At 45.3% G+C, this 13763-nt stretch overlaps 1 protein-coding gene across 9 annotated transcripts in view; it reads left to right on the top strand.

Annotated features, from left to right (window-relative positions):
- The window catches only part of Chd1l (chromodomain helicase DNA binding protein 1-like), a 58371-nt gene extending 48189 nt beyond the window's left edge, over positions 1-10182 (top strand). For 2 of the 9 annotated variants that reach the window (XR_015663577.1, XM_087624414.1), the window contains 6 exons: positions 29-127; positions 2019-2089; positions 4239-4353; positions 5138-5246; positions 6492-6588; positions 6881-8472. Coding sequence is in view for 5 of the 9 variants with exons in the window: in XM_087624414.1 (XP_087480540.1) it covers positions 29-127; positions 2019-2089; positions 4239-4353; positions 5138-5246; positions 6492-6570 (473 nt within the window). In the remaining 4 variants the exon portion in view is untranslated. 9 annotated transcript variants of the gene reach the window in all.
- Positions 10183-13763: the final 3581 nt, after the last annotated feature.

The raw sequence follows: 13763 nt of genomic DNA, 5'->3' as shown, positions 1-13763 counted from the left end.
GTAGATGGACATTTTCTCTCTCCATCAGATGACTCTGGCCGCTGGGGCAGAGGTGGCTTATTCACAGCTCTGGAAGCACGGTCCGCTGAACCAAGAAAAATATATGAGCTGGCTGGGAAAATGAAAGGTAAGATGCAGAGGAGAGGAGAGACTCAAGGAGACAGGAGAGGACACTTAAAATAGTACATGGGGTGGGCCGGGGTGTAGTGCAGGCGAGAAGCACCGGCTGGGGCCTGGCTCCTGCCATCTGTTGCTCCTCGTGTGTGACTTTGAGACAGACCATGACACAGTGCCTCTTTTCTCATAATTTGTGGATGACACTGTTGCCACCTTCCTTGGGGCTGTAATAAGGCTGGTAGATGCAGTTGTTCTGACTGACGACCAGCTCCTGCTCACCCTCCGACCATCTCCCGAGAAGAGCATCACACCTAGTAGAGAGAAATCGGACACACTTTTAAACTTCAAGACAGCTCGGGCTTGGTGCTGTGGGGAAGCCAGGCTACCACACTCCCGGACGACAGAAGTCAGGTTGTGTAAGGACTGGGGGACTTGATGGACAGTTCAGCCTTTGGTACCAGAGCCAGGGAAATCACCTTCTTTTATGTGCAGCAGTCACAGTGTACAGAGTTCACATGTTTCACAGACGTCTACTAAGCAGTGTGACAGTAATTTCGCACAGCTGTATTTTTAATGACCCCCCCCCACACACACACAGGCAGTCAAGTGGGCTACTTCCTGTTCCAGTGTCATGTGAGAATCTGAATGCAAAACTCCCTTTTGGCTCACTTTGACTCCGGGTTTCTAGAGTAGAGATACAATTAAATGTACAATTAAAGAGATGGTGGTGAAGGCAAAGAGACCCATAGTATGTCACGAGTGGAATTAGAAAGTCACTGGTTGGGGTTGGGGATTTAGCTCAGTGGTACAGCACTTGCCTAGCAAACGCAAGGCCCTGGGTTCGGTCCCCAGCTCCGAAAAAAAGAAAAAGAAGAAAAAAAAAAAAAGTCACTGGATTTTGCCCTTCTCAGTGATCATATTTCCTTGGAACCCTGGAGGAGTTTGCAGTCTGAAATGTGCTATATAGATGTAAAGAGCAGTGGTCAGCGTAACTAGAGAGGAACCGTGCATCTCTCCAAAGAGAGATTAAGGTTGGGCAAGACTGGAGCTGCTAGGGAAGGCTGAGAGCATTGCCTTGGGTCTGAGAAGATGAGTTCCCATTGCTGGAAGGAGGGGGAGGACTGTAGAGTTTCCAGTGTTATCTCATTCTTCTGTATCTTCCCCAGGCTTAGCATTCCCAGGTCCCAATGACTGCAGGATCTAGGCAGTGACAGCCCCAGGCAGCCCAGGGTAGAGCCACCATCCAAGGGGGAGGGGACGCTTAGCCACTGTCATAGAGACCATTCCCAGGTAGTCTGCTTATTTGGGAAATCTGATCTGGAGAATGACTTAAAAGATTAGGGTTTGTGGGTTACTTGTCATTTTTGTTGAAACAGAAAATTAACACTGGGTCTGTAAAGCCCAGAACTAAAATGGCCCGTTTGTCTAGCGCATTGGCTTGATTTGATCTGCATGAGAGGGACATGTACAGGTGAAACGGTAGAGCGCAGTGTGTGGGTGATTTAAGACAAACAGGAACTCACCCAGCCTCATCCCTCTCCCTCTCTGAATCACTGTGATGGCCACAGGGCACCAGGTTGGTGACGTGAGGACCAGAGTTTGGAGGGAAACAGCTGAGGACCTGCCGAAGAGGATGACAAGTCAGGGAAAGGGCTGAAAAAAATTCAGAGGGAGGCGCAGTACCAAAGCTAACTGGAGCAAGCCATGGTGGCCCATGCCTATAGTCCTGGAACCAGGGAGGCCAAGGCAAGGCAGGAGGATTGCTGCAGTCTCAAGGGTAGCCTGAGCTACAGAGTAAGATACTATTTCAGAAAGCAAAAAAGTAACAGAAAAGTGATTGGCGTTAGAAAATGAACCCTTTAGGAAATTAATGTTCTTTTTACTCTCTCTCAAAACCTCAGATCTGAGTTTGGGCGATGTCCTTTTATTTCCCATCGATGATAAAGAGTCACGAGACAAGGGGCAAGACCTGGTAAGTAAAAGCCTGTCACATGCCAGGACTAAAGCTTGGCTTGTAACAGGTACTCTTGACATGCCCACTGCCAGCATCTGCAGTAACACAGTGGCTTGGGACTGTGACATCTGTGCCATCTAGTGGGTGGCTTCAGCCTTAGAAACATATTGCAGTGTTGCTCGAGACAGCATGACCAAGGGGGACAGTCGGTTCTGTTTGCATTCACTTTACGTCTGGATCACAGACCTCCCTCCTCCCACTCTCACAAGTCCCTTCCTCCATTGCTCCCTCCTCTTCTCTCCAGAGAAGGGGAATCCTCCTTGGTACCACCTTACTCTGGGACATCTAGTCCTAGCAGGACTGGGCACATCCTCTTCCACTGAGGCCAACCATGCAGGCCAGGTGGGGGAAGGGCATCCAGTGACAGAGAACAGAGACTGAGATAGTCCCGGTTCCAACTGTTGGGGGACCCACATGAGGACCAAGCTGCACATTTCCTACAAATGGTAGGAATCTAGGTTTAGCCCCTGCATGCTCCCTAGTTGGTGGCCCAGTCTCTGAACTCCCATAGGCCCATAGTTGACTCTGTAGGTCTAATTGTGGTGTCCTTGACCCATCTGGCTTGTTCAATTCTATCCCTACTCTTCCACAAGACTTCCTGAACTCTGCCTGATGTTGGGCTGTGGGTCTCTGCATCTGCCTCCATCTGCTGCTGGATGAAGCCTCTCAGGAGACAGCTATGCTAAGTTCCTGTCAGCAAGCATACAAGATGTGCTGGGATAAAGACGGAGCAGAGACTGAGGGAACAGCTAACCAATGGCTGCCCCAGCCTGAGACCCATCCCATGCTAGAGACACTATTAGTGATAGTCTGCTGTGCTTGCAGACAGGGGCCTAGGGGCCTTTCTAATAGCATTACATGACAGCCACCTTCTCACCGTGTCCTCACAGTCTGCCCTCTGTGTATACACATATTGATGCCTTTCTACATGTCCTAATTTCGTGTGTGTGTGTGTGTGTGTGTGTGTGTGTGTGTGTACTTGCATGTGCACATGCATGTTGGTTTAGAGGACAACTTGCAACTGTCTATTGTCTATCCACCATGTGGGGCTTTGGGATCAGGCTCGGGTCGTAGGCTTCGCAGCCAGCCCTTTCTGTTCCTTTTAACATTAGTACTCCACGAGGTGCTGGCCCATAGAGTATGCCCCAGAGCATTTCCTGAGCAGAATAAGAAAGTGTGATGTAAAATTCTCAGGGTTTATCATTTTTGTTTATACAAAAATTTGTGCGAAGGATTATGCTTTCAAGCCGGCAGAAGACAGGAAGCAGCCCACACCTCCTCTGCTTTGCATCTTAAGGATCTCCTCCTTGCTTTCAGTTGGAGAATCTGTAGTGAGTTTTATTTTTTACCACATCCACCTGACTGTCTCTCAGGGCCAAATCCATGAATTTTGAGCCAGATCACTGCTGACTTAGAAAAAGAGTTAGTGAGACCAAGAGATGCTCACACTCAAAGACCTGTGTGGCTAACAGCAAAGTGTCTTCTTCTTCTCTCAGTAATTTCTACAACGCTGTATGAAGTGGGCGGAAAGGGACAACAGTATCCGTGCATAAGAAACAGAATCAGGCTGGTGGCTGTGGCGGGGGTTGCATGCTTGCCTAGCCTGGGCTTAATCTCACCCAGCTCTGGAGAAGGAAGGCTGCAGTGTACAGCAGCATGGCAGCATGTCTGGATGGTTTGCATTGGCCTCAGCAATTCCCGGGAGGATCTCTGGGGGTGGGGGGGTCGGCACTGCCATCACAGGGCTTGTTAGGATGGGAATGGGATGACTCTTGTCCTGGGGCTGTGGAGTCGATGGGCAACAGTTAGAGGGCTGAAATACAGAACTCCGAACTCCGACACAATATCAAGTTTCTCTTCTCCCGAGAACAGTTAGGAAAGTCCGTGTTTTGGACTCTGGCTTGACCTTATCTTGAAAGAAGAAAGAAAAGCCTACATAAGTTGCCATGATGTAAGATGGGCCAGCTAAGTCGTATGTTGGAGTATGCTGCTGTCCAGGCAGCATCCAGAAGGGGTAGGGCTGAGCCTTGGTCCTCCGTAACGGTTTGTGTCTTGTGGGTGGCCCCTCACGTGTGCCGCGTCAGCTTTCGAGTGCTTACTCTTTCAGTTGGCCTTGGTGGTGGCTCAGCACCGCGATCGTACCAATGTCCTGTCTGGCATTAAGATGGCAGCCCTAGAAGAGGGCCTGAAGAAGATACTTTTAGCAGCAAAGAAGAAGAAAGGTAAGCCTTCCCTCTGTGCTCAGGATGAGGAGGATTTCTGTCCAGACATGTGCTGTGACTTTTGAAGGGAGGCAAGAAATGCCAAGACTCTCCTTGATGTGCCTGATAGAATCAAACCAGAGGTCTCACCTACATCATTTATGTTTGCATAGCCCTTCCTTTGTGGGCTATGTCCAGCCGATGGGCACTGTTGTCATGGTTACGAAGCAGTCCTTAGCTTTCTCGCCTGTCTGTCCAAGCCTAGCGTGTCTCAGTGTTTGTGAGATTCTTGACTTGTGGGAGAATTTGTGCTAGTTAATTTATGATTTACCCATCAGTCAGAATCCATGCCCATCCCATCTACTTACATCTAGAACCTGTGCGTTCTTGCGTTCAAGAGAAAAGCGTACTTTCCCCCTCTTCCGTGTAGATGTTAGGTCTGGCTCTTCCAGTCCCATGCTCCCAGAAGGCTCTGTTAAATCGAACTTCAAATGTCCCATTTATTTGAACCTACATACTGTCACACGGCTGTTTACCTGTGCTCCGTCTCCTCCCATCTTCCCAGTGGATCTCTCCGCCTGGCTCTCTCTCCTCTCAGATGTCCTACCCCCTATTTCCCGCCTACGCCATTGGCCACCAGATGTATTATTGACAGGCGCCACGTCCATACAGGCATCGGATATCCTCTCTACATTCCATTTCCTACACAGGATACTTTTAACATTGTAACTGTATACTTTGTATGAAACCATCAATAATTATTTTCTCCTGTATATATTTTATTTTGTCATAATCTTTTCAATAGCAAGTGTTCATCTTCCACGAATTGGACATGCTACAAAGGGTTTTAACTGGTATGGTACTGAAAGACTTATTCGGAAACACTTGGCTACCCGAGGCATCCCAACTTTCATGTATCCTTTTGTGGTCTGATTATACATACTTCAAACAATGAGGAGAATCATACTGCATCTCCTGATCATGCTGTTTGATCCAAGGCTGTCTACCGTCATGTCCTTCACTCTGTCCCTCTTCAATGAGACGTAACTAAGAGACACTTTCTAGCTTGTACGATCCAGAGTATACACCCAAGAGAATAAATACCCACAAGCATTTCTGGGGGCGCAGAACTAGATTAGGACAAGGCTCAGCAGATAAAGATGCTTGCCTCAAAGCTGGACGGCCTAAGCTCAGTCCCCAGAGTCTGCATGGTAGAGGGAAGGAGAGAACTGACTTCTGTAAGTTTCATCTGACCTCCTCACATGCACCACACATATATAAAGTATGTGGAAGCTGGGTATGGTAGCATTTGCCTTGAATTCCAGCACTCAGGGACAGAGATAGGCAACTCTGAGTCTGGAGACAGACTGATGATCTACAGAGCTAGTTCAGGACAGCCAGTGGCACACAGATAAAGTCTGCCTAAATCAATCAATCAATCAATCAATCAATCAATCAGGGGAAAGTTAGCTGTACAGTTGATAACATCTTTTCTTGTCACTTCTCCTGAGACCCTTCAGGTCTATAGTAGAGGCCTAATTCTAAGCACCTAATTCTATTCACCGATATTAACTTAAATAAGTCAACTCTTGTTTTAGAGCCCTTTGATGTACTCTTCTTTGTTTTTCGTTTTAATTACAGTGTTTACACATGCTAGGAAAGCACACCCCCACTGGGTGACACCACCACCCCTTTCTGAAGTACTCTTAAGAGTAGTGCGAAATCCACTGCGAGGATTAAGTTCCCATCTATATTCACCACAATAATATTTTTTTCTCAAGACCTGGCTCTATAGGCCAGCATTTTTAAATTGTAAGCTGTGTCCAAAATGGCTAGAAACAACAGAATTAACCTCTAGGTTCTCTATATAGAAAGTCTTATCTTCTTACCTAGATCCTTATTGTGCACTCCATGTGGTCCCTAAAGGATTTATGTCCCTATAAAGCCTTAATAAAGAAGTCACATTTTATGTGCTTGTGCAATGTCAGTAATTTTAGTACCCCACATAACAGTGACCATCACGAGTTCCCACAATAGTAGAAGAGTTTCTGACCTGAAGAGAAGGCATTAAGTGTTTTACAATGATTACCTGAGCACTAGTAGTTTGAGGAAGGTTGAGTTACAGTGATGAGATGTGCCTTCCTTAACCATCTCTGCAGATACTACTTTCCCAGAAGTAAGGCTGCTGCCTGCCATTCACAGCCTGCATCCCCCACCTCAGCACCACTGGTTCCTTAGCAACCAGCCCAGCATCAGGTCCAGTTTTCAGCAACCAGTTAGTTTGATTCATGTCCCCAGAGCAGCCATTAGTTTTCAGAAAACAAGGCTGTCTTTGGTCATGTCCTCTGCTGTGGAATTTCTGAGCTAGTCTTTTCCGAATTCTAATTCTGTTCGCCTGGGAGTGTTCCTGTAATACAGGAATGCACAGCTTATATGGGAAAGCCCTTTGGCTTCAGATTGCCTGAGCTTTATAATAATAAATTTCCTATTGTTAATGGTTACGTTGCTTTTTTTCCTCACTGAGTCTAGTTTTCTTACCCTCCACCAGACTGGTGCACGGAAGGGAGAGCTGAGTGAAGACAGGGTGGGGAGAAGCTACTTCAGCCAACTCATGCCTTCAAAGTGAACACCAGAGCAGAGGCTGGCGACAGACTCGCCAGCCTTCCGCACCAGCAGGACTCCCTGCCCTTCTTGACTCAGTATTGGGATCCTGAAGACAGGTGGTTGGCCTGGAGACCTGCCAAGTGTGACTTTAGGAAACCCTGAGTATCCTTTCCTCCACTTGCAAAGCCAGTGTAGTTTCAGTATGCCGCTCCTGGCTGGCACAGCGTGACCTGTGAGCATCCCTGGAACAGAGAACCACTGGAAGAGCAGTCTTGGAGGCCAGGCCATGTAAGCAGTGGTTCGCCACACCTGTGTGAGCCTTGGCTTTCGACAGCTGTCTTCGAGCTGAGAGTGGACTCACACGAGATGCCCGTAGTGCATGGGTGAAGAAAGTGCAGCCTATTACAGGAGTACGGCACTACTCAGCCATAGGGAAGAATGAAGTCGTATCATTTTCAGCAGAGTGGAGGGAACTGGAGATTACTGTAGGAAGTAAGCAGAACACAAGAAGACACTGTTCTCTGTCGGGACCGAGGCTGCAGAACTCCAAGCTGTAAGTGGAATAATCATTACAGACAGGATATATGCGGCTGAATTGATCAGCGAGCCCTGTGTTCACGGTCATAAAAGCACACCAGGCCCGCTTAACGTCCGCTAACACATGCTGCAGTAAAAATAAGTACCATGTTAATCCCACGGATTTGAGGAGGAAGACCACCAACCCAAATTATGTCCCAATCAAATCAGCCCTGGGCCAGTTTCCCAAACCTCCTTCATAGGGCAGATCTGCAGGGTCGGGGGTTTTGTAAGCAAGCACCTTCTGCACAGATCCCCCAGGAGGTGGGTTTACAGATAAACTGCCAGGTCAAAGTAGCTCAGATTCCAGGAATCAGAAACTTACATTTTACAGTAAAGAGAAACCTAACTGAGCTAGCATATCAAAATGTCTCCTGATTACAAAACAGAGACAGACTGGTTCCTCATATGCCTTACAGGTATCTAATGGGCATATTGGTGTATTAATTAGTTCCTTAGGAACCAAAGACTTTGAGAAAGATCTTTCCTTACTCCTTTTCCACATCATATGAAACAATTTGGGGCACACAAATGTCACTTGAAATGGTATGTAAATTGCTAGCCTCCAGTATGAGAGAAGCATTAAGCCTCTGCCATCACTGATAAATTGGAAATGGAGTGTATACATAAGCATAAAACCTGAAAACAGAGAAGCTTGCCATTTTTTGTGATCCCCTGACTAGCAATAGCCACTTAAAACTTCTCCCTATGTTTCACTAACATATCAGTGGCATTCAAGTACAGATTCATAGTCACGCTAAACATAGCTGGCTAGCCAACCCAATGGAAGTCACAGTGGGAAACCGTGCTAGTTACAGGTACAGCTTGGCTGAAATCTCATTCCAGGAAGAAAAGGCTGGCTAAAGCTAAGGAAAGTAAGCTGCCATCCCTCTGTCTTTAAAGGTCTATACATATAAGTTGTCTTTCCCATTAAAACTTTTTAATTGCAAAATTAAAAAAGTTAATTTCTCATTTCCTTTCCAGTAATACCTCAATTTAAGTGTTCCTATATTCAGTTTTCATTTCATACACATAAACGCACACACAAAGACATACATACATGTGTACTACGTAGACACACACTCCCATATGCACACCCCACATACTCTTGTGTACACATGCTTGAATACATTCACCAGCACCCACATGTATGCACTCGCACACTCCTCATGCACACAGGTTTTACTCTTGCTTCTCCAACAGAGAATCAGTAGAAAGGATACCAGTAACTTCTGAGTCATGAAATCCATTGTTTATTTTTTGAGTTTCACCATGACCTCCCAGTAGAGTTCATTCCTGTGATTATTTCTTAACCCATGGAACCACTCTTGTCTTAGCTTCTGTGATAAGATACTTTTCTGTCACAAAATAATGTCAGTTTATCTTTTCTCATGTTTACTTTTTAATTTTTTTTTTTTTACCCCAGTGTATTAGCTCCTGGGAGACGCTGTGATCAGATGTCACAGGTTAGATGGTTTAAACAGCCAGTCACAAGTCCAGGATGAAGGCATTGGCAGATTGGCTACAGCATGTGTTCCTGGTGTGCCTGTTCAGTGGAATTATATCTGAGGATTTCTCAAACCTAAAGACATCCAAGCAGGATGAATCCAGACCCACAAATAGACATGGCCAGATAAGACCCTGCATGACATGTTGCATTCAAAATGTCAAAAATAAGCAGATAAACCCTACAGAGGCTATCAGAGGACAATGTTCCTCATAAGGAAACATCAGAGTAACATCAGGTGTCTTATCAACAACCCCCAAAGCCAGGAAAGCGTGAACTGGCATATTATATACACTAAAAGTAAATAAGCAACTCAATGAAGTTATCTTTTTAAATTGGTGGAGAAATAAAAATTGAAATATTTTAAAAATAAGCATACAGGGCTTAAGTGATGGTTTAGAGGTTAAGAACACTGCTCTTCAGAAGACTAGAATTTAATTCCCAGAACCTACATATTGGCTCACATTTATCTGTAACTCCAGTTCCAGGGGATCCAATGTCTTTTCTGGTCTCTGGCACCAGGCACATGTGAGGTGCATACAGACTTACATTCAGGAAAAACACCACACATATACAATATTAATTAGGTAAGTTGTATAATTGCTAAGGGAGTACTATGCACAGAAGAAAAAGGCAATTTCACCCATGAGAACACAAAAAGGGTACATACATTACATGAGAAGAATGACAGAGAATAGATGGGAAAGAAACATTCAACACAGCAAATGAGAAACCCCCAATACTGGAAGAAGAACCCCCAATAAGTCAGCCAACTCTAACAAGCAGCGTGATTGTCAGCTATGCAAACCTCTTTCCATAGTAACCTTGAATGCAAAGGCTCACAAAAGATACAGGTTGACTCAAAAAACTAGATCCAACGTCGTCATCAGTACCGAACTTGGGAAATGCACAAATAATTGGAGACTGAACAATATACTTTTGAATGAACAGTGGGTTCTTGAGGAAATCAGAATTTTAAAAACTCCTAAGATCAAATGAAACACAGTCTACAAGATACATCCAAGTCAGTCCCAAGAGAGAAGTTTATAGCTATAAGATGATCAAAGAGAGATTTCAGATAACTTAGTGATCCACCTCAGGCTGTGGCAAAGATTATGGCAGAAGTGAATGAAACAGGAAATAAATGCATTGAATTGATCAAAGAGCTGTTTGAGACGATAAATGAGTGACAACCAAAGCTAAACTAACCAAAAGCAAGAGAAGACCCAAATGATTCCGTTTAGAGGTAAAAGGGCACTCGTGGGCTGGCTCAGTGGCTCAGTGGGTGCTTGTTCTGCAAGTTTGAGAATTTGCTCAGATTCTCACCACCCACATAGAATGGCACCCACAGCTGTGCGTGCTGCCAACACCATCAGGGTGTGGTGACAAGTAGGTCCAGAGTGCTCATTGATCGGCCAGTCTTGCTCAAAACGTTGACTGTAGAATCAATGAGAAACCCTGTCTCAAGCTAGTAAGGTAGAGAGCAACACAGGAAGCTACCCAGTGCCCCGCTCTGTCCTTCATGCGTGCCCATGATCATCCATACCTTTATATACCTCACGCACTTCACTAAAATGTCTTCCCAAGGAGATGCACACAATGTCTAACCTTCCTCCTAAGTGTCCAATGACAAGGAGGTACAATTACACTCGGAAACCACTGAGTTTATTGAGCTTACAGAGCACAGGTAAGGGGTTACTTACTGCGGGTGCCCTCACCAGACAGTCTAAATCTAGGAGGAATAATGGTGTTTTGGTAGCCACATAGATGGAGTCCTTCTGTCCTAGTCTTCTCGAGCCGCATACTCTATCCACAAGTAGTTAGATCAGAGCTGCGTACCACAGGTAGAAGGGGCAACTGGACACTCCTTCGAGGGTCTGGTGAGCTCCCATGCCCTTCTGTGAGGGGATGTCAACAGTCATCATGCCCAGTGGGGATAATCTTTGCAAGTTAGCACAGGCAAAGTCCACCTGATGGCAGTTGCTTGTCTTGTAGAACAACTCTGTCCAGCATACACCATACATGAGAGAAGGGGTAGGGGAGAAAGGAAGGAAGGAGAAAGAAAAGGGAACGTTGTAATAAACTAAGATTCCAAAGAGCTAGAGAAACTTCGAAACATAAAATTCTAAACACAAGACCAACTGTTCCAGTTTATTTTGTTATATTCTATAACAAAGAGCATGGTTTACCGGAAGTCCCACACCCACGGATCCCGGCCCGCAGCAGCTCTCTGCTCCCAGACCCCGTGGGAAGGAGACCTCACCGCCTGGTCAGGTGGGCACTCCTGAGGCTGCAGAGCAGAAGAGACCACCAACACTGCCCACCCCTGCCCACATCCCTGGCCCAAGAGGAAACTGTATAAGGCCTCTGGGCTCCCGTGGGGGAGGGCCCAGGAGCGGCAGGACCCCTGCCTGAGACACCGCCGGAACCTGAAGGAAACAGACCAGATAAACAGTTCTCTGCACCCAAATCCCGTGGGAGGGAGAGCTAAACCTTCAGAGAGGCAGACAAGCCTGGGAAACCAGAAGAGACTGCTCTCTGCACACACATCTCGGACGCCAGAGGAAAACACCAAACGCCATCTGGAACCCTGGTACACTGAAGCTCCCAGAAGGGGCGGCACAGGTCTTCCTGGTTGCTGCCGCCGCAAAGAGCCCGTGGGCAGCACCCCGAGAGCGAACTTGAGCCTCGGGACCACAGGTAAGACCAACTAGTATGCTGCAAGTGACCTGCCTGGTGAACTCAAGACACAGGCCCACAGGAACAGCTGAAGACCTGTACAGAGGAAAAACTACACGCACGAAAGCAGAACACTCTGTCGCCATAACAGGCTGAAAGAAAACAGGAAAATAGGTCTACAGCACTCCTGACACACAGGCTTATAGGAGAGTCTAGCCACTGTCAGAAATAGCAGAACAAAGTAACACTAGAGATAATCTGATGGAGAGGGGCAAGCGCAGGAACCCAAGCAACAGAAACCAAGACGACATGGCATCATCAGAGCCCAATTCTCCCACCAAAACAAACATGGAATGTCCAAACACACCAGAAAAGCAAGATCTAGTTTCAAAATCATATTTGATCATGATGCTGGAGGACTTCAAGAAAGACGTGAAGAACTCCCTTAGAGAAACACAGGAAAACACTAATAAACAAGTAGAAGCCTACAGAGAGGAATCGCAAAAATGCCTGAAAGAATTCCAGGAAAACATAAATAAACAAGTAGAACCCCATAGAGAGGAGACACAAAAATCCCTGAAAGAATATCAGGAAATCATAAATAAACAAGTAGAAGCCCATAGAGAGGAGTCAAAAAAATCCCTGAAAGAATTCCAGGAAAATACAATCAAACAGTTGAAGGAATTAAAAATGGAAATAGAAGCAATCAAGAAAGAACACATGGAAACAACCCTGGATATAGAAAACCAAAAGAAGAGACAAGGAGCTGTAGATACGAGCTTCACCAACAGAATACAAGAGATGGAAGAGAGAATCTCAGGAGCAGAAGATTCCATAGAAATCATTGACTCAACTGTCAAAGATAATGTAAAGCAGAAAAAGCTACTGGTACAAAACATACAGGAAATCCAGGACTCAATGAGAAGATCAAACCTAAGGATAATAGGTATAGAAGAGAGTGAAGACTCCCAGCTCAAAGGACCAGTAAATATCTTCAACAAAATCATAGAAGAAAACTTCCCTAACCTAAAAAAAGAGATACCCATAGGCACACAAGAAGCCTACAGAACTCCAAATAGATTGGACCAGAAAAGAAACACCTCCCGTCACATAATAGTCAAAACACCAAACGCACAAAATAAAGAAAGAATATTAAAAGCAGTAAGGGAAAAAGGTCAAGTAACATATAAAGGCAGACCTATCAGAATTACACCAAACTTTTCACCAGAAACTATGAAAGCCAGAAGATCCTGACAGATGTCATACAGACCCTAAGAGATCACAAATGCCAGCCCAGGTTACTGTATCCTGCAAAACTCTCAATTAACATAGATGGAGAAACCAAGATATTCCATGACAAAACCAAATTTACACAATATCTTTCTACAAATCCAGCACTACAAAGGATAAGAAATGGTAAAGCCCAACATAAGGAGGCAAGCTATACCCTAGAAGAAGCAAGAAACTAATCGTCTTGGCAACAAAACAAAGAGAATGAAAGCACACAAACATAACCTCACATCCAAATATGAATATAACGGGAAGCAATAATCACTATTCCTTAATATCTCTCAACATCAATGGCCTCAACTCCCCAATAAAAAGACATAGATTAACAAACTGGATACGCAATGAGGACCCTGCATTCTGCTGCCTACAGGAAACACACCTCAGAGACAAAGACAGACATTACCTCAGAGTGAAAGGCTGGAAAACAACTTTCCAAGCAAATGGTCAGAAGAAGCAAGCTGGAGTAGCCATTCTAATATCAAATAAAATCAATTTTCAACTAAAAGTCATCAAAAAAGATAAGGAAGGACACTTCATATTCATCAAAGGAAAAATCCACCAAGATGAACTCTCAATCCTAAATATCTATGCCCCAAATACAAGGGCACCTACATACGTAAAAGAAACCTTACTAAAGCTCAAAACACACATTGCACCTCACACAATAATAGTGGGAGATTTCAACACCCCACTCTCATCAATGGACAGATCATGGAAACAGAAATTAAACAGAGATGTAGACAGACTAAGAGAAGTCATGAGCCAAATGGACTTA

Source organism: Rattus norvegicus, chromosome 2 (assembly GCF_021556685.1).
Source record: "Rattus norvegicus strain SHRSP/BbbUtx chromosome 2, alternate assembly SHRSP_T2T, whole genome shotgun sequence".
NCBI lineage: Eukaryota > Metazoa > Chordata > Mammalia > Rodentia > Muridae > Rattus > Rattus norvegicus.
Note: the sequence above shows the minus strand (reverse complement) of the source record. Positions and strands in the feature narration are given on the sequence as shown.